General features: G+C 33.3%; 2 protein-coding genes across 2 annotated transcripts in view; one reads left to right on the forward strand and one right to left on the reverse strand.

Moving 5' to 3' along the window:
* Positions 1-17829, reverse strand: part of LOC144840774 (serine/threonine-protein kinase SMG1-like) — a 49989-nt gene extending 32160 nt beyond the window's left edge. The window contains exons 1-30 of the mRNA XM_078696789.1: positions 17326-17829; positions 16872-17005; positions 16334-16392; positions 15804-15884; positions 15351-15432; positions 15087-15183; positions 14328-14404; positions 14009-14081; positions 13726-13823; positions 10215-10297; positions 9939-10023; positions 9685-9757; positions 9190-9350; positions 8695-8796; positions 8511-8587; positions 7944-8136; positions 7625-7755; positions 7307-7465; positions 6324-6442; positions 6082-6175; positions 5839-5940; positions 5190-5393; positions 4716-4812; positions 4212-4332; positions 3962-4024; positions 3414-3541; positions 2939-3103; positions 2482-2633; positions 430-664; positions 61-200 (exon numbers count right to left, since the gene is read on the reverse strand). Of these exons, the coding sequence (XP_078552915.1) occupies positions 61-200; positions 430-664; positions 2482-2633; positions 2939-3103; positions 3414-3541; positions 3962-4024; positions 4212-4332; positions 4716-4812; positions 5190-5393; positions 5839-5940; positions 6082-6175; positions 6324-6442; positions 7307-7465; positions 7625-7755; positions 7944-8136; positions 8511-8587; positions 8695-8796; positions 9190-9350; positions 9685-9757; positions 9939-10023; positions 10215-10297; positions 13726-13823; positions 14009-14081; positions 14328-14404; positions 15087-15183; positions 15351-15432; positions 15804-15884; positions 16334-16392; positions 16872-17005; positions 17326-17752 (3812 nt within the window). The 5' untranslated portion in view covers positions 17753-17829. The remainder of the gene's footprint in view (positions 1-60; positions 201-429; positions 665-2481; positions 2634-2938; positions 3104-3413; positions 3542-3961; positions 4025-4211; positions 4333-4715; positions 4813-5189; positions 5394-5838; positions 5941-6081; positions 6176-6323; positions 6443-7306; positions 7466-7624; positions 7756-7943; positions 8137-8510; positions 8588-8694; positions 8797-9189; positions 9351-9684; positions 9758-9938; positions 10024-10214; positions 10298-13725; positions 13824-14008; positions 14082-14327; positions 14405-15086; positions 15184-15350; positions 15433-15803; positions 15885-16333; positions 16393-16871; positions 17006-17325) is intronic.
* A 70-nt stretch (positions 17830-17899) lies between these two features.
* LOC144840784 (RAD50-interacting protein 1-like) lies at positions 17900-25590 on the forward strand. Its single transcript, XM_078696812.1, has 13 exons — positions 17900-18028; positions 18365-18606; positions 19176-19403; positions 19545-19688; positions 20257-20410; positions 21022-21135; positions 21417-21642; positions 21777-21914; positions 22180-22379; positions 22832-23094; positions 23536-23716; positions 23898-24016; positions 24797-25590. The coding sequence occupies exons 1-13, from the start codon at positions 17906-17908 to the stop codon at positions 25005-25007; spliced, it is 2343 nt and encodes a 780-aa protein (XP_078552938.1). The 5' UTR covers positions 17900-17905; the 3' UTR covers positions 25008-25590.
* The last annotated feature ends 786 nt before the right edge of the window (positions 25591-26376 follow it).

The raw sequence follows: 26376 nt of genomic DNA on the forward strand, positions 1-26376 counted from the left end.
AAATGGCATTCTAAGAAAGGGAATCATTATGTCCAAGAAATTTGACTTGTGATTACATACTTAATAACATTAACATCTGGGAGCTGATAGATGCCTGATTTGTTAACTTGACTTGGTATCAGATGGTTTAATTCATTGATTGTCTCTTGCCATAACATGACAGACTTCCAATCACATAGGTCACTGTAACAAGTAGACACCTAAAATACAAGAACACAACAACATTTAATTTTCAAATTTGATTAAGACTATGTAGAAAAGATATAATTTGTCATTAAAATAGAAGCACTAGTGGTAAAAAAATGGTACTGACTGGAGTTAACTTTAACTTAGTTGACTACTTTAGTTTGTGAATTAAACAGTAGTATGGTTCTCATGTCCATTAAGATGATCTATTTTAGTTTTCCAGTGTGTACATTTTAACCGTACCTGATGTACCATAAACTCAACAACTCCCTGGCTTTGGGTTGGTATGGCCTCGCTAAGCCTGGTGAGGATCTTCTTAGGCTGTGCTTCTTCTTTATTGGTCTTGTAGCTGTTGCTAGTACTACTTGTTAAATCCATCAACTTTGGAAACCTTCGCATCATTTTCTCGCCTCCTTTCTCGTCCAATTGTAAATGACGTTTTAGGCAATCCATGTAGTCCAACGCTGCAGCTTCATACCTTTAAAAAAAATGTTACTATATATTTAGGTGATCATTTAGAATAAAATGATCACCTATTGTTATTGTATGAAATCTTATTCCGCTTTATTTCTTTCTGTACAGATTTTGTGTGTCAATTATCTCAAAAAGTAAAATGTCAATGTTCACAAAAATTTCACAATACCTTTCAAATACTGTAACTTAATCCTAATAAGCTTTTCAGCGTGATCACTCAACCGTGACGTCATTTATACGCCATTTTGTGAAATCACATTATCAATCATATCTCCATAATTCATTATCACATATTAATGAAATTCACTACACGTAAACTTCAGGTCAAGGGTAAAAATATTAGCAAATAAGAACTTGCGCGTTTCAAGGTCATAAGCGTGAAATCACGTGTTAAAAATTTAAAAAGCTCCAAAATTAAGTTTTGATCAATTTAGAGCATGAATTAGACCATTTGCGTGTTTCAAAAAATTACTGCGCAAAAACACGTTTTTGCGCACGCGAATCTTAGAAAGCGTAAAAAATAAAATGTGATGTATAAATCATATTCTACTCACAATTCTTAGTACATTCACCGATTTTGAGTCCATTCTGACTTAAAATAGTTCTATACGAGCACGTTAAAAATGACAAAATGCGCACATTAATTGTACAAAAGTGCTAAAAATGGTAAAAAATAAGACCTTTTTAAAATGAATATAACTCTTCAGAATGGAAGGTGACCCCCAATTTTTTTAACTTATTATGGAAGCTACTGAGTTGTAGAGATGAATTCATGTACACATTTGACGTACAAAATTTTGTGACGTCATCAAATGGCCACTTGAATTTAAAAATTAGGATTTTTTATCTTTTTTTGTAGATTATCATATTCAATAGAGCGTATCTCCGTTATTTGAGCCCGATTTTCACTCAGATTTCAGTATGTGCTTGCTATATTAATTATCTTTATCATGAGTTGCCATCATTTTATTTTGATGGCGTCATCACGTGTAAAAACTTGAATAACGTAGGTTGTGTAATTTGTCCTTCACCGTAAATTTGAATATCTCACAGCTTTTAAGAATTAAAGGTGACCTTGATGATTATAATTGATTATGAAAGCTGATGAAATGTAGATATGAATTCATATAAAAGTTAAGTCTATCGGATGTTGTGACATTATGATATGGCCAGTTGAAGTTAAAAAGTAGTTTTTTGTCTCTTTCATAAAAGTTATACAAATTTCAAAGAGCGTTCACCGCGCTTCTATGTGCAAAATTTTCTTCCAATTGTTATATTTTATTGCTTAATTCATTATCTTTCGATCTTGTTATCCACAAGTTTATTTTGATAATGTCATCATACCAAAAAAATTAGAACATGATGTGTGTCTGTAATTTCACCAATGCTACACTGCATATAGATATACAGTATATACTGTACATGTATATGGCATATAATAGGCACAACTCAGCACTATAAGCGTATATAATAGGATGGCATACATCAACATTTTCCGATCGTATGTTAACATACGTGCATGTTTAAAAATATTAATGTCAATAAAAATGATAAAAATGATCACCTATAATTCGTCAAAGTGACGAATTAAATTCTAGTTTGTTTTTATTTCATACGCATCAGTGAGTAACTCGCCAGTATGGATAAACAATTTTATATGTCTCATTTGAGGCTTAGGCAGTGGAGTTGAAAGAGTTAAAACCCTGGCACTATATCAGGATTGAATCCTGGCACTGTCAGGATTGAAGCTACAGCTCCACTACATATCTACTTATATCTATTCTGTACTAACACGACACTGGTATGAATAATATGAATTACCATCCCTCTGCATGGCTAGTGGCAGCATCAATCCATGTATAAGCATTACTAGTGTATTTAGAACTCCACTGAACCAAGCCAGTAATGTTATCAGGACAGCGTACCATGATCAGGGCAGTTACAACTTTATGAAGCACTTCATCAAAGAGCACCTAGAAATGTAAAAAATAAACATTTTGTATGATAAGAAATCAGATACAGATACAGAAATAAAACCAATGCTTTCAAATAGTTGTCTCTAAAGCTCTGTTTACAACATCATCATGTCCATATATGCACATCACATTTTTTGTTATAAAAAGTTTGATAGTGTAGACAGAGCTTTAGGTTTGTTTTTGGTCATAATTCATTTATCACTATGTCTAAACAGATTATTATTTACACTACACAGACACTACACAGTATGCCTAAATAAATTCGGATTTACAGCCTTACTAGCATAATAATATAGACTTACAGTTGATGAACCAGTAGATTTGAGCGTGTTCAGGAGTTCAAGTCCGTGTCTCAGAGCACACGCATAATGCTTACAATGCAAAGCAATGTCCAGAGCTAATGGTCGAATTGTTTTCAACCAATCTTGCACGGAGTTACGATTTGTTCTGAAGAATGTCTTGACCGTCTGTGAAAGTGAACATTAAACAATAAATCTCAGAACTAACATTAAATCTTTTCCTGTATAATAGTGTTTATTTCAGTACTATGAGAACATTTTATGAGCTCCAAAAAAAGTGTTCCCAAATATGGTAGTGATATGACACCATTGTGTCATGATAGAGGTTTAGATGTTCTGGCACTCGGACATAAATGGTCAGATAAAAAAGGCCACAACTACCTCACGTTCCAAACTTCCCAGTGTACTGGCCTTATGACTAAATAAACAAACCAAACGATGATTAAAAAATAAAAGAAAATTTGCAATTGATAAATACCTTAGAAGCAGATGGCATAGCAATAGCACAACCTTCATATGAATTATACATTAATTTCTCTAGATGTTCAAGAAATTGTAGAAGCAACCTTGGTCTGAGTACATTCTCATAATTACTGGTACCAAGCACTAAAAAAGTAAACAATAAATGATGCAGGGAAATCAGATGTAGAGACCCAACATGCATCTAGTGAAACTACTTTGTTGTCTAATCTAAAAACTATATCAAGACCTCAGAGTGGCATGTTTATGTATAACAATCCTGAAATATTCTTGGATATTGTTCAACATTACACAAAGCCCGCTACGGCGCCTGGACTACTCCATTTTTCTTTCTTTTGTCCATATTGGGAATAATGGATTATGTAGAGTCTATACAGGTAGGGATCTCACGAAATAGACACAGTACCATGGAATCCTAAGCCAAATGTTAAGGAAGTTTCCATATACTGAGCAGTCACTTGTAAGTATCACTGCAAGGATGTAGGCACAACACAAGTAATTTGACCAATCACGATGCACGAATCATCCAAACTATTGTATACTTACATTCTGTTTTGATTGCAGTCTCTCTGCCATTCCTAGCATGGTCACTGTACTCCTTCAATACACCTAGAGAAAAACAATAACACGTCATGAAGTGGCACGGTAGCTTCTAAGGGTCAGGGTATCAAGATTATGTCCTATTCTCATACAAGACTGTGTATTCCATTATATAATAACTTCTGAGCAGATTTTAAACTGTTGTAGATAATGGAAGATGGAAAGAAAGAGATCTAGATAGTGTTATAGTACTTACTATCAATAGCTCTGAATGTATCCTGTGGTTTCCCAATGGGTGTCTTCAATTTAGAATGCACACAATACTGGGCAACCTCCCATGTTGCCCAAAACCATTGGATTCCTTCATTCTGCTCCATCTGTAAAGACAGTTCATTAGGTTTTTAAATGTTTTAGTATAGAATTACAAGGTCACTCATTAGATGTGGCCTACTGATGAGAGGAAGGGAGGACGACTAATAACCATGCACACCTCAACAATCAACTCGCATCTTAATTTACATATTCTACAGTGGCGTAACGGCTATGATCGCTCACTGGCTAAACTCAGGGGCCCTGGAGCTTACAGTATAAGGCCCCTGAGCAGTGCCCAGGCATTTAAATATATTTAAAGGGCCACTTGAATTCCTAAACCAGGGGCCTCAGGTCTCTACATTACGCTACTGATGTACAATACCAATAATCCTTAATATTCCTTAATAGCAATTTCTCATTTATAATAATATTCATGATATTTACTAACATTGCTTTCTGCAAGAGTTTTAGCACCATCATGTGACTCTTGATGACGTTGGTTTGCAAAGTACATCTCTTCCAACCAATTTTCTCCATCATAATCTCTGTAAAAGCACAAATATACAGTATATTTAAACACTGTGGACACTTGGGTCCTGATCTACTCTCTTTTTATAGAATTATGAATGTTTATAATATATAAGAACCACAAAGGCTTTTGATTCTTTCATTCTTCTCCGTCAGCAACAATTTATTCATGAAAGAGAAGAGAAGTTTGTGTCAATATTTAATTGAAAACCGGAGCTATAATACCTAAGCTTTGCTTTCATGGTTTCGGTATTGTATTTATATATTATAATATTATCAGCCACTGATACCCACAGCATTGTCATTTTTTCAGTAATTTTCCTTTGGATTTATATTATTATACTTAAATATTGTATTTCTTTATACGGGATTTATTGTGGATAAATATTCTTACTCTGGGCTTCTCCCCATCAACAAGTAAGCCATAACGGTCTTGAAGTCTTGACTACTAAATGTCAGATTATAACTTTTGTTCATGTGCTTTTGTTTAGCCAATCGGATTGCTTGGACTCCTTGGCAATCTTCTTCACTGAAGCATGACTCAATCTGCTGACCTTCACTCAATTTCTTCACATGACTAAGAGGGGACACTTCAAATCTGTGAATACAAATTTGTTTTTTTGTTTATGAGGCAGAGAAAGGACTTCAGTGCAGTGTCCCATTCTTTCTGATAGCCACCCCCTCCCCCTCCATCAGAGTTCCTTCTGTCTGTTCCTGTGTCATTTTTTTGTAACCATTGATAGAGCTTTTATACTGATTTATGTTTTTTTATTATATTTTTATATATATTTGTATTTATATATATTTCTATATTTTACTATAATTTTATATTCATTTTTTTTAATACATGAATTTTGGCCACTATATGTAATAGTATTTTTATTGTGCAATAAAGTTAATAATAGGCAAGCAAGCATGTTAAAACACTGAGCCACAGTCCATTTATATTGAATATTTTGCATGGAAATTTTACTGGGAGTGGTCTACCTCCACTGCATGCTTATAATTGTTATCATATTCTTATATTATCATATTATACATACCTTGAAATAATATCAGCAGGGATGACAGACATTAACTCATGATATACAGCTCGTACAGTAGGTTTACAGTTGACAATCATCGCCTTACTCACCTCAAAACACCTAGAGACAGAAGATTTTACAATATACTCAATGTGTTCAACCATGGGCCTATTTGCTTCATTGCCAATCATGTTTTAAGATCTTTATTCTTTGATCATATTTATTTTAAATTACTAAAATGTTTAAATTTCAAACAATTACCTTTGCATAAACTCAAGCGGAAGCTGGCCACACTCAAAGAACTTGATTAAACATTGACCAACACCTATGCATACATTCTCATCAACATGGTATGCTGTGGATTAAAGAAGTACATGTAAAATAGTGCTCATATATATTGATATTGCCCTTTGATTGGTTGATTATGCATCACATGACATGCATTATTATGATGTATCCTCACAATTAGCTTTACATTGCACATAACTGATAATTGTATTTACCTAATGGCAGAAGGGCCTCTAATGAAGCATGGAACTTCTTGAAAGTGAATATATGATGCAACTCCTTACACTGCTTGAAACTATCGGCAAGACTAAACATCCACTTCACAGACAACAACCTGAAATCACAACCATTTACTAATTTTACCACTTGTGAATTGAAATGTTTAATAATTTGTTATTAAATATAGTAGCACTGAGCCTAAACATCATTGTTTGGTGTATTATGGTGGTAGATTAGCAGAGCTCCAGGTTCAAATCTTAGCTGTGACAGTAACACAATTTTATGCAATGACACAAAATACAAGCTTAAGTGCTTGGTGGTATGATAAAATAATAAAAATAAAAAGGATAGCCCATTTACTTTTGGGTGCAGTTGTCCAAGGAAAAAGAAAATGAGGGAGACCATGCATAAAATAAATTAGAAAAGTTTTCGTTTTAGAAATATAGGAAAATCATTTATGCTGTCATTGATAAAAATAATATTTTAAAAATCAAATCAAATGACGTCATGATAAAAAAAAACAATAACATCGTTGTATTGCCACGATATTATTGCTCTTACTAATCATGTCATTTGATTGGATGTGTGAAAATGTAATTTTCATCAAAGGCAGCATAGATGGTTCTCATATAGTTCTAGGATGAAAATTGTTTAGATTTCTTTTGTTTTATGTATGAAAAATGCATATTTATCTATTTATCGTCGATCGTTGTCGTCCTAGTGTAAATGGGCCTTTAGACTGTGTGAAGGCAGACTGCACATCAAGAAACCAAGGACCCCTAACAAGTGCAACTAGAACGTCACAAGATAGGAGGATCTGGCAAGAGGTCGTGAAACAGAAGCCATCACAAAGTCTCCCAGACGGTGTGGACGGCTTAGGTCAAGGTAGGTCAGGACTGCCCATTTCCATAGGTCTATGAACATATATTTTGTCTTTTCTGTTTTCATAATTAAATTGTTTTAAGGATAGATAAAAAACCTTGAGTCGAATGAGAGAGATGGATGTGGAAGGATGTCTGCCAGTAACTGCAAGATGTTCTCCAGATAACCACTTGTCTTGGATGTTGATCCTGCCATAAGACTGCCATCAAACATACCACCAACTCTTGGCAGACAGCTGGTTACAAAGTGCCCATGACTAGAAAAAAACAGTAGTTATTTGGCAATAAAAAACTAAATTAATAACAATAACACTATCAATGATAATAGTTCCATTATGAATATGACAACAAAACAGTGTGCCATATTTTATTTAGTTATTCCTATAGTTATACCCATGCAACAAAATATAACATACCTTTCACAGTGTGTAAATATAATAAGCAACAATGAGAAATGAACAGATGGGAAATGCTCTGCAATCTTCCAGTCAGCTAATGACAGATGCTGGGTGCAAAGATCAAATACATTAGGCGACAGTGCCCACATCTGAAAAAAAAAGGATAACAAAATATAACATACAGATTTAAGGTGTTGCCTGTTTTAGTATCAGCTGACAGATCTTGAATAAAAAATAACAAAGACTTTTATATTTTGCTCATTTAGAATGTTAGTCAGCTAATAATAATCATCTAAAATGTTAAATAGAGGAGATTTACATCATAATATTTACATACCCCAATGATTGATGATTTTGTGCTTGCAATCTTGGATAAAGCAGATAGGTTGAGAATAACTGCTATCTTTGCTTTCTCCTCTGTATACTCCACATCAGAAAAACAATTGTTTTTGACAATGTTTATGTTGGCTGTACTACCAGCAAGCTCAAGCAACTTCTTATATGCCATCTCCAAATCACTTAACATACAACTGGAAAGAAAAACAAAATGTACATTATAAAGCTTGGCACCAGTGGCCATATTTCCCTTAAGCTCTGTCTACACTATCAAACTACAGTAGTTTGACAATGATGATGAATGATGTGCCCAAATATGATATGATGTCATGGTGTCCATATATGGGTACATAACCATTTTGTGTTTAATAGTGTAGATAGAGCTTTACAGTAAGTCAATATTAAGGATTTTTCTTAAGTGGTATTTACTTAGATAGGAGAATTCTCCAACTTAAGAGTGTCTTTGCTAGTCTATAAATTCTCAATAGTAAATATGACGACAGACGTATAGATTTGAATGCTAGCCCTGAACAATCAAAGCTTAGCAGCAGGTTACTGAACCACTTACTTGTAAACAGCCTCTAATGAAGGTATGTTCTTGATGGACAGAAGTGCTCGGTAGAAGGTCACAAGATTTGAAAGGTACTAGAGATATAAAAGAAATTACAATTAATGAGACAGAGTGCAATACAACTGCTGTATTTTGCAGCAAAAGAAAAGATTTTATATAAAGACACAATCAGTAACTTTACCATGTTAGTAGGTTGGTATCTGAGTTGATGTACAACAGACTGTGGACCAATCAAGCCTAAGATGATGCCTGGTGATATATCACGTGTACAGCATTCAAACACCTTTATAAACAAGTTAAATCAATCAATCATAAACCAATCGTTTATAAAATTATTACTCAGAATCTGATCCAACTCATAGAAACAATTTAACCATATAAAGCATATCATTAATTGATACCACAAATGGGCACAGCACAAACTGTACAAATTGAAACTTTGAACATAACCATGGAGAAATAATATTTCTTCATGACAACAAATGGTCAACCTACAAACCCAACCCATGTGATTAGTAAATTAAGTGTGTTAAACACCAAGCACACCCTCATGTTTTTACTTTTTTATTTATCAAACTTGTCTATATCATTATTATTATCATAATGTTTTATATATGTGGAGAAAGTGTTAAACAAACGAAACAAATGACTCAATGATTATAGTAGATGTTCTTACTATCTGAATGATGTCAAGAAGAATATTAAGTGGTTTGCCAAAAGTAAGGTGGTTCTCAAGTAGAAGTTGTAGTTGTACAGTAGCATGCTTGAGTAGGTCTGCAGCAGCTATTGACAGATTAGTCTGCACACACTCGCACAACAGTAACAGACATTGGTTGGCTGCAAAGAAAAAATAATTAAATTAATGATAAGACAAATATTGTAATTGTTTGTAACGATTGTGGAGTAGCTTTGTATTTAGTATAAAATATATAAAATACAAATTATGTCAGAGTAGGGCAAAACATCTGACCAATGCAAATATTGGCACTTGTACACCAGAGTTGAACTCAGGTCCTCGCAGGCACTAAAAAGCTATTGTGCTACTACACTGTATATGTACAGTAGGGAAAAATAAATTAGCTTTTGAAAGAAAGTGGGAAGGATTATCATCTCAGTAGTTTATTAATTTATGAACATTAAAGTAATTACTTATATTTTAATGAATGCTTACCATGAAATGTAACAACTCGGTCATATCGACTCTGCTGTGTTATGTTCACACAGACTATTAGACTTCTAAATATCTACAAAACAAAATAACAATATTATGTGATATAAGTGACAATCCACTATCTAATTCTAGTTAAGGCACTATTAAATTTATTTGATTTGATTTTAAAGAAATAAATGTTGATTTGATCAATTGATTGACTATTGATTTAGTGCCATATCTGGCTGCATATTCATATTTAAGTGTGTACTTACCTCAACAATGTAGCCTTCAGTGATAGGTGGTCCTTGTGCTGGTGTGAAGTCTGTGCCTAAAGCTTGCATTACAGTTGAAAACACCCTTCAACAAACACAATACAAATTATAATAGTACCGGAAGATACATTACTTAGGGAAATTATTGAGAACAATATATTGAATTAAAATACATTTCTTTCTCTTTCCTAGCAGCAACATATTGACTTCATACATTTTATATGAGAGCAATATATTGACTTGACCCCACATGACATAAGAATAATCAAATGTTACCTCATCAGTTCCAGTATCTTAGTCTTGCATACTTCTGGTGGTGGGATGTCAGTGTTACTTGCTGAATCTTCAACCACAAAATCCTAGCAAAAATAAGGCCAATTAGTATCCCCATTTTACACTTTCTCTGGGAAAAAATTAGAAACAAGTGTTTCTCAACTGATTTGTGTCATATGGGGTCTATATATCCACCAAAAAAAAGTTCCAGCTCATCTGGCCTGGGGAAAGCCGCCATTTTGGATTTTCAAAATGGCCGCCATAAAATACAGGTTTTTGCTCATATCTCCTCTTCTACATCATGCATGGAAATGATTTTGGTGGCAAAATGTAGGTTTTGACGGTCAAGGAATCCAAATACAGCATTAATTTGAATTTCACCCAATGGCCGCCATTTTAAAAATCAAAATGGCTGCTATAAAATTTACAGATTTTTCCTCATATCTCAGCTTCTACATCATATGAACGTAATTTTGGTAGAAAAGTATATGTTTTGAAGGTCAAGGAATTCAAATATAGTATTTTAAAGTTCACCTAATGCCCGCCATTTTGTTTTTAAAAATGGCTGCCATAAAATTTACAGATTTGTCCTCGTACCTCAGCTTCTACATGGAAGGTGCATGGAAGTGATTTTGGTGGCAATGTTTATGTTTTGAGGGTCAAGAAATCTAAATACAGCTTTTTGAAGTTCACTCAATGGCCACCATTTTGATTGTCAAAATGGCCACCATAAGCTACAGGTTTTTCCTAATTTATGAGCTACTATGATTATGATTTTGCTAAGCCTATGTTTTGAAGGTTACAGAATAAAAACAAAATTCAGCTTTTGAAATACAGTTGGAAAGTGATGACGAGAATAAGTCAATATGTTGGTGATAATATATGGGAACCACAATGATTATGGACCCATGAGATACTGTACACAAGAAGATATCAGCGATGTACTGTAACTATATCATTCGCATGAAGAACCTAAAAATAAAATATTCTAAAAAAGTTTGTTAGACGACATTTTAAGATATTTTCCAAATCCTAAAGAGAAGCATGGCCAATTTTAGTTAAGCATATTCCAATCAGATACATTATAGATAAAGCAATTTAAAGCAACATATCTTATGTGACTGAATGTATGGTTACCTAATACACTGGGGACTAACACTACTTCACCATAACTGGTCTGGATTTATGCATGTAGGTATAATGCGATAACTGGACAAATCGACGATAGTTTATGCCGATCATTCTTTTTTATCCAATTAACATGTCAACAGTTTATACAATGGTACAGCCACTCTGAAAACGTATATCTAGCTGCTCATCTACCAGTCATAATAATCAGACACGGAGGAGTTTATCTTTTCAGGAGCTTTCTTGGTTATATTGGACATACTGGTGGCTTGAGGTTTTGAAGTTGTGCATAACCTACTTTAAAGAGAGCTGTATATTCTAAAGATCTTAGAAGATGCAGCTATGTATCATATAATGATGACACGAGATGAGGATGTACCATTTTGTCTCCAGATATAGACACAGTATAGGACAATTGACCATGATGGCCAATATGCCCGAACGACAAATTTCCATATACATACAATACAAGATGTTCCAAAAGAATGGATATCATGCAACGTGTTATAATGGTGAAGAATCAGTTTTCAGACATGAGCACATGACAATAGAGAAAACCTTATGTATCTTGAAATTTGTCTTTCAGCATTTCCAGATATAGCCTTCCACTTTTGGCATTTTGGCCATGACCAGCTGCTGCAAATATGAAAGCATACTGTAGATGCTATATCTGAACCTGGAGCTCCCAATTGCACAATCATGCCTAAAAAGTTATACCATCTAATGATACAGCCACAGCTTAAATGTTCTTGATATCTTTTTGACTTTCCCAGAAAGCTCTTAAGAATCTTTCGAGTTTGACGACAAATGCCAGTTTTCTTTCTCTAATTATTTGCATTACTTTACGTCACATTGGTTGATCGAAGGTTATTAGGATGGCAGATAAGCAGCTAGATTTAAACATAAATGCAGACCATTTAGGGTGACTAGTGTTGATCTCCCAGTGTATTACCATGTATTCTTAAGATATGTTACTTGCTTTATCCATAAGTTGTACTTTTAACTGCAAGTTGGCCATGCTTCTCTTTATATTTGGAAAATATCTTTACATGTCTATGTAACTTCTTTAGAATATCTTGTTTATTAGTTTCTTCTCGCGAATGATAGTTACAGTACACTCTCTGGTATCTTCTTGTGTACCTCTTTGGTCGTAATCAGTATGGAACTCGATCTTGTGATTAACTCACGACGTTGACATAGTAATAATGAGGATTGTAATAGCGATAGATCTCGGAGACTAGACAAAGGGGATTGTACATAAATGTTGTCATTATTATATGTTGTGCCAGTTTGATTGGGAATTTTAAAACTATTACTGTATTTAACAAACTGTATTAAAAAAAAGCAACATCTAAAGCCAGTGGAGCAGAAGCCTTCAACTATGAAGTTTGGTCCTAAATGGAATAAGAAGATCTGATCACTTTCCGATTCTGTATTTTAGAATGCTGATTTTTTATTCTGTAACAATCAAAACATAGACTTAGTTATCAAAATCATGTCTTCATTATGTATATGAGCTACGAAATTAGCAAAACCTGTATTTTATGGTGACCATTTTGAAAAACAAAATGGTGGCCATTAAGTGAACTTAAAAAAAATGCTGTAATTGAAATCCTTGACCCTCAAAATATATACATTGCCACCAAAATCACTTCCATACATTATATGGATTGGAAGCTGAGATAAGAGCAAAAATCTGTATTTTTATGGTGGCCATTTTGAAAAACAAAATGGCGGCCATTGAGTGAATTACGAAAATGCTGTTTTTCGATTTCTTGACACTCACAACTACACTTTGTCACTAAAATCACGTTCATACACGATGTAGAAGTTGAGATGAGTACAAATCTGTATTTTATGGCGGCCATTTTGAAAAACAAGATGGCGGACATTCAGTAAACTTCAAAATGCTGTATTTGGATTCATTGACCCTCAAAACATATACTTTGCCACCAAAATCATATCCATACATGATGTGGAAGCTGATATATGAGCAAAAATATGTATTTTATGGCGGCCATTTTAAAAATCCAAAATGGCGGCTTTCCCCAGGCCAGATGAACTGGAACTTTTTTTTGGTGGATATATAGAACCTATATAACTCAAATCAGTTGAGAAACACTTGTTTCTAATTTTTTCCCAGATTGGCCCTTTTTAGACTTAAAATAGGGATACTAAATAAGAAAATTATTAGTAGCTCAGTAGAGTTAGGACTACTGTAGCAATGCCTTCCGAGTCAAGAATCCAAATTCCTTCTCCAAAAGAGTTTGCCTTATCATTGTTGACACACAATGATCAAAATTGTTCTCAACTTAGTTGATAACAATTAAAAATAGGTATTTAGTTACTGTTGGAGGTGTAACCTTAAAAACTTTGTTAAACTTACCTCTGCATAGCCTTCTATATCCTCTAGAAACTGGCCAAGTAAGGTAGTCGAGAAAGCCAAATCAGCCACCCAGAATTCATGCAAAATTACAAGAATATCTGTAAAGAATAGGTGAACAAATCTGAATTAAAAATAACCTTTGAACTTATAACCTTTGTCATGTACTTGTAAACTAGGCAATACACATCTAAAAGTACTGGATATTTTAATTTGTTTTAATGTAATTCAATTCAATTCCATTTGGTCACTGATGGATGTGTGTGTGTTAAATGAAACAACAAACCTGAGCAGGCGTCAATTACAGAATTCTTTTGCGTTGAATCAATGTGCCAGCCCACTACAATATCAACAGTTTCCTGGAAATAAAGTAAACCAATATAAATATAATAGTCTTCACATGGCCTTCAAGCATCAATACAGTGTGTCAGTATCACATTACATTTTCCTAATACATTTTTTTTTGTAAGAGACCATGTCAAAGTTATTCTACTGTATTTTTTAAAAATTATATAACCTAATTATAAAACTTCTACATTGAAACTAACTATTATTGAAGTAAAAATAATTACAAATAACTTTGACATGAAAATAATAAAACTTACCCTAAAATATGGAGCAAACACATCAGGATATCCACTTGCAATAACACCAATTGCATCCAATGAAGGCACCAACAGATCTAAATAAAAAACATTGTTTTTTTTAATATACACCCAAGTTCTTCTTAGAGGGAACAAAAGAAATCTTATTATGGAGAAATTTGCTCTATACGGAATTTGAAAGAAAGTATTGGTTCTTAAAGATGTATTGTCCCCCAAAAACATGAAAAAATAAAGATTAATAAAATCAGATTTTGAATAGGCAATTTCACAGTTTTAATCAAGTTATTCACTTCTGTAGAAAAAAAATCATCAAAAATAATTATTTCACTTATAAAAAGACAAAAGAAATGGTTAATTTCAACCAAAAACCATTGTCTTCCAGACAATTTAGGTATATTTTGCTTTAAATTACATTTTTTTGGTGGAAAATGTTTTTTTTTTGGTTCAAGTTTTTGGTCATAGTGAATAACTATTATGTGATATTAAAATGGCATATTCAACAAAAAAATTAAAAAAAATATTTTTTAGGGGGACAATACATCTTTAATGTTCTATGTAGTTAAATATACTTCTTTTAGGATTCTAGTCTAAAGAAAGAGTAAAGCACAGAAATGGTACTGGAATAAAAGTAATCTCATTATAATTATGGAGAAATTTGCTCTACTACTATGGGAGAACTTCCTAATGGTCTATGTAGTGAAATATACTACTTTTGCTTATTTCAATTCACACTGTTATATACTGTGACAAAAGGTGTACCTGCAGAAAATATATTTTCCAAGACTTTCTGTAAGTTCTTCATCAACATCGACGTTAACAGCTTGAAATCTTGTTTGCTACAATCCTCTTTCAAAGCCTATAAAATGCATAAAATATATATTCACATTCAAATTGCCATTGATGATATCATCATCATCCACAAAAATGTCCTTCCTATCATCATCCACACAATCAACATCACTACCAATAAGTCCAACATGTTCATGTATGTAACATTGGGACACTAATAAAAAAAACGTTTACCTTTGATACAATAGTCATTAGGTGTATTTTGGTTTCATCCGACGGTGTAAGTTGTAGTTTTGAAAATATCGACTGGAAAAACCTTTTAAATTAAAAAAAAAGACATACCAAATGAAAACAAATTAATTTTAATTTTTTTTTTTAAAGCAAAGCTTGATTGGCTTCCTGTAAACAGAAATGTGTAGATTGTATTCTTGTCAGCTAGAACCACTAATTACTTATGGAACTTATACTTGTTATTACTTAAATAGAAGAAGGTAGTACCATGAGAGAGTCAATCCTGTCTGTGAAAATCCACATTCTGTGTTACTTTTATTTTTTTACTTTATATCATAACGTGCTATTGATAATTAGGACAGAAGATGTTATTTTGAGCCAGATATCATTTCTAGATATCTTTAGAATGACATACTACAGTTAGTAATTAAAGAAGATAAACAAATAACTGATTACCTGGTTGCATTCTGTCCCAATATATGTGTTGTAATCACAAGGCAATCAACAAGAAGACACTTTGCTTCCTTTAAACTTTTACTGTAATTAAAAGGCATGTTATAATAATAATTGTGCTTTTATATTTTTAAGATCAATACTGTATACAATTATATTTATTTGTCATGTTAAATTAATAGAATTTACCATGAATAAGTAATAAGAATGTGCCTAAACAACTGCTTTTACTCCATCCATAATTGAATAAAGACATAATTGAAAGCAACGAAGCATAGCTTGAGATAAAGGCCTGTGGCCATATTCATCATTCATACATAGGCTAAAGGAAACATTAAACAAAATTTAAGGGAAATACTTAAATATTTATTATGTTAAGAGAAATAAGGGAAATATCTTTAGTGTGATTGGTGAATATGGCCACAGCTTTATGGACCAACAGCCTGAACCTAATGGAATTGGCCATCTCAAAGTTTTGTGACATTATAAAGATATCCTTAATAACATTCAGAAAACTGAAATAAAATACTAACCTTTCACAAATTACATTGTATAACACATTCAGCAAATTCTCTCCATTCTTAGCAACTTCCTGAAAGGAAACATACAATTAGTATAAACAATATTAAATAATTGAATTAATATTAAATTGATACTTGATATTTTATTTCCTTTTTATTATTTTACACCAGGCAAGATAAATACAGTAGTACAAGTATTAATCTAAGAAATTTTAATGAGTCAATATATGAATTTCATATATGAACTGATTATGAATTTAAAGTAATCATTTTATGGTTTTCATTAATCTATTATTTTAAATTATGTAATGTGTGACACTGTTGGCTGGGACGTCCCATCAAAAGTGATTGGGTTCGCTGTTTGAAGTCACCAGTTCTGGCATGTTTGTTATTCTTGTTAGTATTGTTCATGTAAAAACCGGAATAAATTGAATTGAATTAAATAAAGTTTCACACACAGATGAGATGATGAAAAAGAATTTTTTCTGCATAACAAACATCTTTACAATTGTTGGTGAAATAAAATATTTAATTCTGTTTTATTCTTTACCTTAGTGTAATGTAGACTCTTTAGATAGTCTTTCAATGAGCGTACAGAATCAAGTCTTCTCTCTTTGCTTGTTTCAGTATTAGTTACTCTTCGCACCAAAATGGATAACTTGGAATTGTCACTGAAGATTGTATCTGTAAAAAAGTTTATTTGTTGATTAAAAAAAAATTCGACAATTCAATTCAAATTGACATTTATTTACTTTTTCAAAAAAGACAATGAATATTTAAATTATTTAAACTTAATGTACTAAATTCTACTATAAATCTTGGGTTTGTTTTTTTTCGTGACAGTGGACAATATATATTAATTAAATAATTATTAAATTATTAATTTGTTAAAATATAAATATAATTGTTGCCTTCCCTCCAGAAGATGATACAGAATGGAGTAACAGTTAACTATTTAATACTAAATAAAAACAGTACACATTGATTGTATAAATAGTTCTTACCATTTGCCTTTTTCATACCGGTGTCCTTCGATTCAACATGTTCAGTAGCTGCTTTCACCGGTCCAATTCGCACAGTTGCCAGACAGGAATCATCACCGTTCGAGCGGGATGATTTACTTTTTTTGTTTGCCTCATCACCTTTTGCATTTTGTACTTCATTATCCTTAGAAATCGGTTTATACTGACGACTATCATTACCCTTTTTATCTTGACTTTCACTTAACAGTGGGGCCCTTCTTCGTGGGGAATTCCCATCCTTGCTGATGTGGCGAGCACTGCTGCCTGATGGAACCGTTAGCCCAGGCGAGCTCGGGTTTCCTGGGCTGCTGGGTGTACCTTCTTTACGCTTACTGCTTAAAGTGGTCCGAGGCGGTTGTTTTTCCTTCTTCGCTTTATTGAAGCTGGAAAACCCTGGTTTCTGGCTCATTACACAAACTAACTTTACCTCTCTAATATATTTAAACAGTTAGCAAGAAACATTTTTAGTCAGGAACATCGTCTGGTCCATTCTCGTCAGCCGCCATTAATAAATATAATTGTCGCCCTCAATTGTTGAGGGCGGTATATCAAAATAAGGAAAATGGCTGAACCCGACGTGTCCAGTTTCGTAAATTCCTGTTTTGGTTCCGATATCAAATCGTTAGAGAAAGCCCATGAACTTCTTCGTTTAGCTAAAGAAGAAAATTTATCTTTAGAAGCGCATGTAATGCATTACGTTTGTTACTAATGTGATTTGTTACACAGTACTTTACCTCAGCTAAGCCTCTGTTATATTGGTTTACAAACTATTTCATATGGTATTCACGGGAATATAAGTTGTTTAGGTAGCTGTGAATAGAGATAAAGGAAGTGATCCTATGGGCCTAGAGAAAACTTTTGAAACCTTCTAAAAATAAAATACATACAAAAGTATTAGGGTGTGGGTATATACTACAATACATATATTTTTAAATTGTATGCATTTTTTATATTAAAGATAGAGACCCACCTGGCCTGGTTCTTGATAAATTTTACTTTTTTATTTATAATTATTTTCTAGGTTTCATCTGCAAATCAAGAAACACCTTCTAAGATTCAGAAGGCTTTACGTGATGCAAGTAAAGCCAGTCAACGAGTTACAGAACTAAAAAAACAACATGCAAAAATAAAACAAGACGTACAATCTCATTTAGAACAATGCTCACCACTACGAGAAGACTTGAGGAGTTCATTGAAAAAAGTCAATGAACTTGATAAATGTATGCAGTACATGAAATGGCTGGCACTTATTCAACAGCTCAGGTAGCTAACTAACCAGCCTTAGTTGCAAATGGTCATCTGACAGAGGTTGGAAAGAGGGTTCTCAATTTCTCAATCCTCACAAATATGGAATGGTCTACTACACTGTACATCTCTGCTCCGTCTTAATGTTTTTAAAAACCACAATACTTACTGGAAAAATAAGATAAGGGTCTAAAAGGCTAAAATCTATGCATACTGTATATGTATAATCTAACATACAACTCAGTTAAGATACAGTACTTTCTAAAAATAAAATGTGATTGGTTAATGTGATACACCTACTGTTTTTATAACCAGAGATGTAGCTATAACAATCCTCTTTAAGGCCAATTTACACAGACAAGCAGTAACGGTAAGCGGAAAACGGCATAGCTTGTCCCACATAGAATCCGTATCTATCCTTAGTGGAAACCGCCTGTTAGCTCTGCGTTGTGTGTAAATAGTCATAAGGAATAACATTCTATATTTTTATTACCGTTACCAATCGTATGTGTAAATTGGCCTACATTGCTGTACAAAAGTATACATTTCTTGTAGTTAAATGCTTTTTCCTATTTGTTTCCCTTCAGTTCTGACATTCAAGGATCGTTGTTGGTGAATTCAACTCCATATCAGTTCCACAGTGTTAAAGTTCAACAATCAATATCAGCAGGTGCCATGCCAAGTGCTATCAAGCATTTTGTAGCGTTAGTTGAAATCAGCAAGTTGCTGCAAGATTCCAAATGCTGCAATTTAGTTGAGTTTGTTAATTCAACAATTTTGTTCTGGTACAAGATTTTGAAAGAAAAACTTTCTAGGTAAGAAATGTAGTCAACACTCCCAAAAGTACAATTTTAAGACCCCACCTCTATTTAAAAAATCATGGATTTTCCACTTTCTATCATTTTAATATTTGTACTTTGTACAATTGTAGTTTATTTTATTACATTTTTTTTCAGTGAGTTCGAAGAAGTAGCAACTGCTGTTGGTTGGCCGTTTATTGCTAATAAAGTGACATCACTTCCGCAACCCACAGCAACTAAAGAAGACTTCCAAAGCAGGCTGGATACACTCTTTACACTACTTCTAAAGCTACAATTACCGTATCCTTTCTGTGCATGGCATTGTAGTTTGGTACTTAACTTTCAATCCTAAGTACTTGTCTCACAACTTACAATAGTCATGCAGTGGATTTACAGCTGCAAACACAAAGAAATACTGCAACAGCTCTAGCAGATTGTACCATAAAGGCCAATTTACACAGACGAGTGGTAATTCTAAAATGTAGAATCTATGTTATTACTTATGACCATTTACACACAACACAGAGTGGACTGGCGTTTTCGGCTCAGGATAGATACAGATACTATGTGGAACAAGCTACGCGATTTTCCGCTTACCATTAATGCTCATCTGTGTAAATTGGCATTAAAGTGTGGTTCCCACTAAGACACAACGGACATAAACGTAAAATAAGCATGTTGACCAATGACAAGCGACAGTTCGAATAATCCATCGCTTGTGATTGGTCTACTCACTTATGTTGCGTTAAGTCCTTGTGTTGCGTCTCTAGTGGGAACCAAGCATTAGAGAGTGAATTTACTGCAGCTAGAACTTATAAAGAATAATTTACCTTTTATAGTTATTTTCCATAATGTATTGGTAATATAGTGAAGACCTTGAGTTAGAGTCTAAGCCTCCAAGCAGCAGCAGCCTAGCAGGACAGAAGCCTATCAGTCTGCCAATTGAACTACTTCTCAAGCCACTTATAAAACGATTCAAATTTCATTTTTCTGGCAAGAAACAAACAAATAATCTAGAAAGGGTTTGTTATTTGTATTTACTCATTTGAGAAATATTACTAAGTGCTTGATTGTACTCTGTCTAATTTACTAAAGTTGCGGGTCACCACTTTTGTTAGCGCAACTATAAAATAAAACAACTACTAAATGTGTAAAGTAAGCTATGCAATTTATTCCAAGCAAATCAAGTGAGGATTCTCAATAAATAGATAATATATACAATATTTGATAAAGACAGTGCGATAAAGGTATAGCTAAAATGCTAGTTCAGAAAGGAGTTTTAGTAATGTCAATGCCCATATTATCTGGATTTAAAAAATAAATGTGGTTTTCTGAAAAACATTCTTAAAATCCATTAGCAAGAAAAGTCAAAGATAACCTGTCCGTGTGAGGTTAAATAAAAAGATATATAGAGGATATATAAATAATCAAATTAAAAGTAAATGATAAAAAGCAATTAAAAAGCTATGTGGTAGGTCTACTACAACACCAAACAAACTATGTTGAACATTACATGTGTTCAACTTTGCATACCAAGAATTAAATTTAATTATCTATATCTCATTAGATATGTACCTTCTGTTTACCATTTCTCAACTTACATTGATTGTAAATCATATTTCTTATATTTTAGCCTGAATTTTATTTTTCTCAAATTCTTGCTTGGCTTCGTGACCATGCTGATTTTCTTGATAATGAAATCCAACCAATATTAGATAGAGAAGAAATGTCACATGTATCTGCCAGGGTAAGTTTTATCATCATTAAGCTTTATACCATTATTATACACTGTATGTCATAATTTTAAATTCCGTGCCTAAGGGCTTCTTTGCTCAAGCACCAGAGATCTGGAACCACTTCCTCGTTCCATTACACTCCATCCCCTTTTCAATTAAAATCTCTCCTGTAATCTCACCTATGTCATGTTGCTCTGTGAGACTCCGGTAAAGAGAGTTCTATAAATGTTCGATATTATCATGATTTTGAATGTTGTTTAATAATGGTCACCTAATGGAACTATGTTTTCAGATGGAATTTTGTCGTGGACTGATTGAAGTATTGGTTTCGAAAGCTGAGAGTGATGTTCAAGAGTTGATCTTCGATGATCAGTTGCTATCTCATTTTATCGATGAACTTCTAGCATTTGAAACAGAGCTTCATGTAACCCATAGTTACCCGCCATGGCAACCAAGCTGTATAAATGTTTTAACTCGTGCAGATTGTTTTCAGCGATGGCTGGCAATTGAAAGAAATTGTAAGTCTGAAAAGAATACTGGATCTTATAATGAATGTTTATGAATACAGTTAAGAGATCTGTATAGTTATGGGTAATGTGTTATTTAAATCAACCAAATGGTTTCTGAGTCTTTAACTTGTTTTTGTTTACAGTTGCTGTTGAGAAGATTGATGCCCTACTGAGTGACCCCGATGCATGGCGCTGTCAGTATAAAGACATCAATGATGGGGATGATCTTAAGGTGCCACAATGTGCTGAAAGCTTTGTCACATTACTCTCAGTTATAACAGGTATATACAACCAAAAGCTCTACTTTGGTCTTTTGTTTTGACCCTACCACCACAAAATTCGCTCTTTCTCTGGGAGTTAGGGTCAAATCAAAGCTCAAAGTCTTTTAGTTTGACCTACCCATCTCCTAGCAAAATGCGGCTTTGCTCTTGGTGTTATTTAGGGTCAAACGAAAGACTGGAGTCTCAACTGTATTTTCTGTATTGTATGTAAATACTAGGTTGTAAACATTGTTTTAAAAAAAATCTGAAATAAATTTATTTTTAGATCGTTACAAGACCGTTCCATTTCCAACCAATCAGCTTCAATTTCTTGTTCTTCAACTTGACCTTCTTGATGACTTTAGAGTTCGTCTGCTTCAAGTTGCTAAGCAAGAAGCATACAACCCTCTCAGCAATGTGTATTGTGCAATCATTAACTCTGTCAATTACGTGATAAGAGTTCTTGAAGACTGGTCTGATCAGTTAGTAAGTATCTGTAACTTAAAAACATAGCATTTAAATATCGTATATAAGCACAAATATTCTCATAATTCCCATATTTCTATCACATTACAGTATATGATCAAGTGTAGTCCCAGGGGGCCTGGATACTACATTCTAAAGCTTTGTCTACACTATCAAACTTTATGTGACAACAAAAATGTGATGTGTCCATATATGGACATGATGATGTCATAACACTACCATATTTGACCATGTCACAACCATACATGGGCACATCACATGTTTTGTCACATAAAGTTTGATAGTGTAGACAAAGCTTTAGAAAGTTAGGTGCTGGGACTATATACTCAGATATTGAAACATATAGAATGAGATATAGCATGTCTGAGATCAAACATAAAATTGTGGGTGGGATTATACTCGAGCATATGATTATAGTATACAGTATAGTAACAAGAAGAATTTTTTCCCAGTTTTTTCTACAGTTGCAATATCACCACGCAGAAGACGAGAACATGGCCGCATTTAACCAAGCTTTAGAAAGCAGTAGCGCCAACATCGATATTAACCTGCTCTCGAAAGGTCTTGACGGAGAAGAGTTGGACGCCATGCAGAGTGCAGTGTTTGATGATATTATAGAGCTATATAAACACATGCAGCAGGATATGTGTAGGAAGATTAACACATGCATTTTTAATCAGCTAAATTCGAAAGCTAAACTTTATTTGAAAGAAAAGTAATTAACGTATTTATATACAGTTTGCAAATTATAAATACGTTGTAGTCCCTACCTCATTTATTTATTTTCAATCATATTTGGGTTACTTATGTATTAAACTACCTGTACTGTACAAGTCCATGAAATTAAATACAAAATTATGAATCTGCTCTTTAGAAGTATCATCACATGCATAGGCTTATGGTCACTTAAATGGTTTTTAAATCCAGTGCAAGTCTATATTAAATATGAAAGTATGAATTTGCTATTACTTGCATATCTAAAATAAAGTTAGTTTAAAAAGCTCAGCACATTTGATAGATTGCTTTTAGGTGAAAGGTTTGGGTATGTTGATGGAGGCATAAAAACTCTATCTGTTTGTAAGGATTATTTGTTTATATGTTAGTAAAACCATAGAGTAAAATGTATACATTTATAGAATTTGTTTACTTGTTTTAGATGGTTTTCGTTACCTTCAGTCAAAGATTTAGCAGCTCAATCCGTGACGTTTTCAGCGTGTGAAATGCTTCTCTTCGTCAAAGACAATCTGCACCTTCTTCAAGAACAATTATGCCTGTCATTGTTTAAAATATGTTGGCGTCTAATGGCAGAAGGGATTAACAAATTCCTTTATGAAGAGGTATTTTGACAAATTTTTGTTTTTAAAATAAAAAATATTTTCGAGGATGCCATGAGGATAAACAATTTTGTGGCCGTTGGATGTATTGGATCGCCACTTCTTAAATAAGCTCACTGTATAAATTGGCAATGCCATTTTGGTCCTCAAGACTCGCCTCACCTCAATTTATATTCTTGTTTAGATGATTCTTTGTAACCAGTTCAACGAGGGTGGAGCTGCTCAGTTACAATTTGATATGACAAGAAGTTTGTTTCCATTATTTGGTGCCTACACACAAAGACCTGAAAACTACTTCAAAGAGTAAGTTTGTTGCCAAAAATTAACGAGATAACCCCTGCAAAATGAAAGAGATAAAGGTGATTGGGTTCTGATAAAAACAACACGTATTAGGCTGTATTGTAGTTGAGCAAATATAGACAAGTGCTTACAGATGATAACAAACATTTAATAGGATGAGATAAGAAGTTTTAAGATTGTTTGTGGTGTGATTTGACAAGATAATGGGCCATAACCTGACCAGGTTTTGCTTTAGAATGTTTGGGTGATTTGACATAACATAGCATTGATATGATTTGGCTTGTAACTAAAATTGTTGAAAAGGTGGTTTCAAAAGAGTAAAAAGGTGTGTGAGAAAAAAACAACAGTACTAGTAGGTGCTATGTAGAACCCCTCCTTCAAGAGACTCCTAGTAAGGGGACACTTTCCAATTAAATAAACAAAAGGTAATGTATGTTTTAACACTATGGCCAACCTCTATTCAGGGGACCCTCAAGGGGACACTCCTAAAGGCCAATTTACACAGACGAGCGGTAACAGTAAGTGGAAAACCGTGTAGCTTGTTCCACCTAGAATCTGTATCAATCTTGAGTGGAAACCATCCGTCTGCTCCACCTTGTGTGTAAATGGTCATAAGGAATAACAGATTCTATATTTTTATTACCATTACCGTTACTGCTCGTCTGTGTAAATTAATAGGGATTCTACTGTATCAGAAGCCTGTAATTGATGGGATTTAATACAGACAGATGTGTTTTGAATATCACTTGTTATCCTATTTAAGAAATCTATTTTACATTTTAGGATAAAGGAAGCATGTCTCTTACTGAATCTGAAAGCAGGAACTGCAATTCTTTTAAGAGATTTATTATTTAAACATCTTCACGACAACCAGAACGAACAAACAAGCCAGGCATCGACTGAGACAGCTCTCCATGATGTTGGTGTGTTTAGGTTGAAAAAAGAGACCGCCGAGAGAATTCTGAATTTACGTACCGATTGGCCAAAGATTTAACTTGTGTGAGTGTATGCTTTGCTGTCCAAATGAGCAGGACAGGCTAGTATATGTTCAATTATGCAGTATTAATTCAAATATTTTAGAAGTAAACTTTTTGTTATAAATAACATGTATTTTCTGACGTACATAAGTATTGAGAATACAAGAAAAATGAGACTCTATTATAAAAGTGTATTTATCAAGAATTGGAACTAATAATTAATTTATTAAAATCAGAGAAAATTGAAATTCTTCCCTGATTAAAATTAACACTAAACAATGACAATTTGAGAACATTTATTTAACATAAATCTTGTAATACTAATGATTAGTTGATCACTATGTGTGATCAGATGTAAGTAATTAAAATCCAACAAAATACAGTATTATTATGGTAGCTTGCCTCCATAGACATAATAATAAAAGACGTAATATTAATATTATAATAGTATAATATATTTATTTATTTTATTCAAACAATAATGGTTGTCCATCCAGCAGAATCTGATTATTAGGGACCCTCAGAATAATACAATTTATACATTTAATTAAATAATATTTACAGTAAAATAGAAATCAATTTAAATTGTATTCTATGTCTATGGTTTCCTCGCATTGTTCTGCTAATTAAATAAACTGTACTTAAAGTACCATCATTGTTCTGTAGTAGTTTAATTGCTTTGTAAAACAACTTGATATCTAAAACTTACACAAATGTATTTTACTTTGTCTGTTATAAAGCGTTTTAGAAGAAGTTGATAAAATTTGCTTTAATTTCGGTTTCCAGATCCTCATTGGCTCTTCATGTTCATTTAAATACTTGGCATTATCGTCTTTAATATGCTTCACATTATGCTGTCCTACTTTGTTAAGCAGTAATAATGGAGAACAAAATTGTAAATGCGTTTTAACGCAAGTAATATGATGGTTTGGATTGCCGTCTTCCATTATCTCTGTACAAGTAATATGGTGATAATCTTCGTCAAAATGTACCTTACATCTCGGCGTACTTAACTTTTCTGTTTGTAGACGTTTAAATAGTATATCTTCAAGTCCTGTGCGTCGCGGCATCTTCTTTTGATCTTGTGATCGTTTTTCGACGTTTTTTATTTTTCCCTCTCGTATTTCGGGTAAATATAAATTCGTATCTATTTCACAGTTTTTAGGTTTTACTAATATTCCTTTCATAACCCGTTCATTGGTTTGACTGACTCTTTTGCCATGCGAACATTTTTTTACGGTTTCCTTAGAATCAAAGACATGCTTTCTATCGGTACGTTCGTCGTTCTTGTTATTTGCCCGTTCTCTGAGTACATTGCGTTTACTTGTCTGTGTGTTTATAGCAACTAACTTTTTCTGTGATACTTGAAGACAAGGTAGCTGGATT

This window comes from Antedon bifida, chromosome 4, assembly GCF_963402885.1.
Source record: "Antedon bifida chromosome 4, ecAntBifi1.1, whole genome shotgun sequence".
Taxonomy (NCBI): Eukaryota; Metazoa; Echinodermata; class Crinoidea; order Comatulida; family Antedonidae; genus Antedon; species Antedon bifida.

Excerpts from the sequence above, each read along its gene's own strand:
- LOC144840784 (XM_078696812.1), top strand. The coding sequence starts at position 17,906 with ATGGCTGAACCCGACGTGTCCAGTTTCGTAAATTCCTGTTTTGGTTCC. Across the intron at positions 21,915-22,179 it reads ATTACTCTCAGTTATAACAG|ATCGTTACAAGACCGTTCCA; the intron begins GTATATACAACC and ends ATTTATTTTTAG. Across the intron at positions 22,380-22,831 it reads AAGACTGGTCTGATCAGTTA|TTTTTTCTACAGTTGCAATA; the intron begins GTAAGTATCTGT and ends ATTTTTTCCCAG.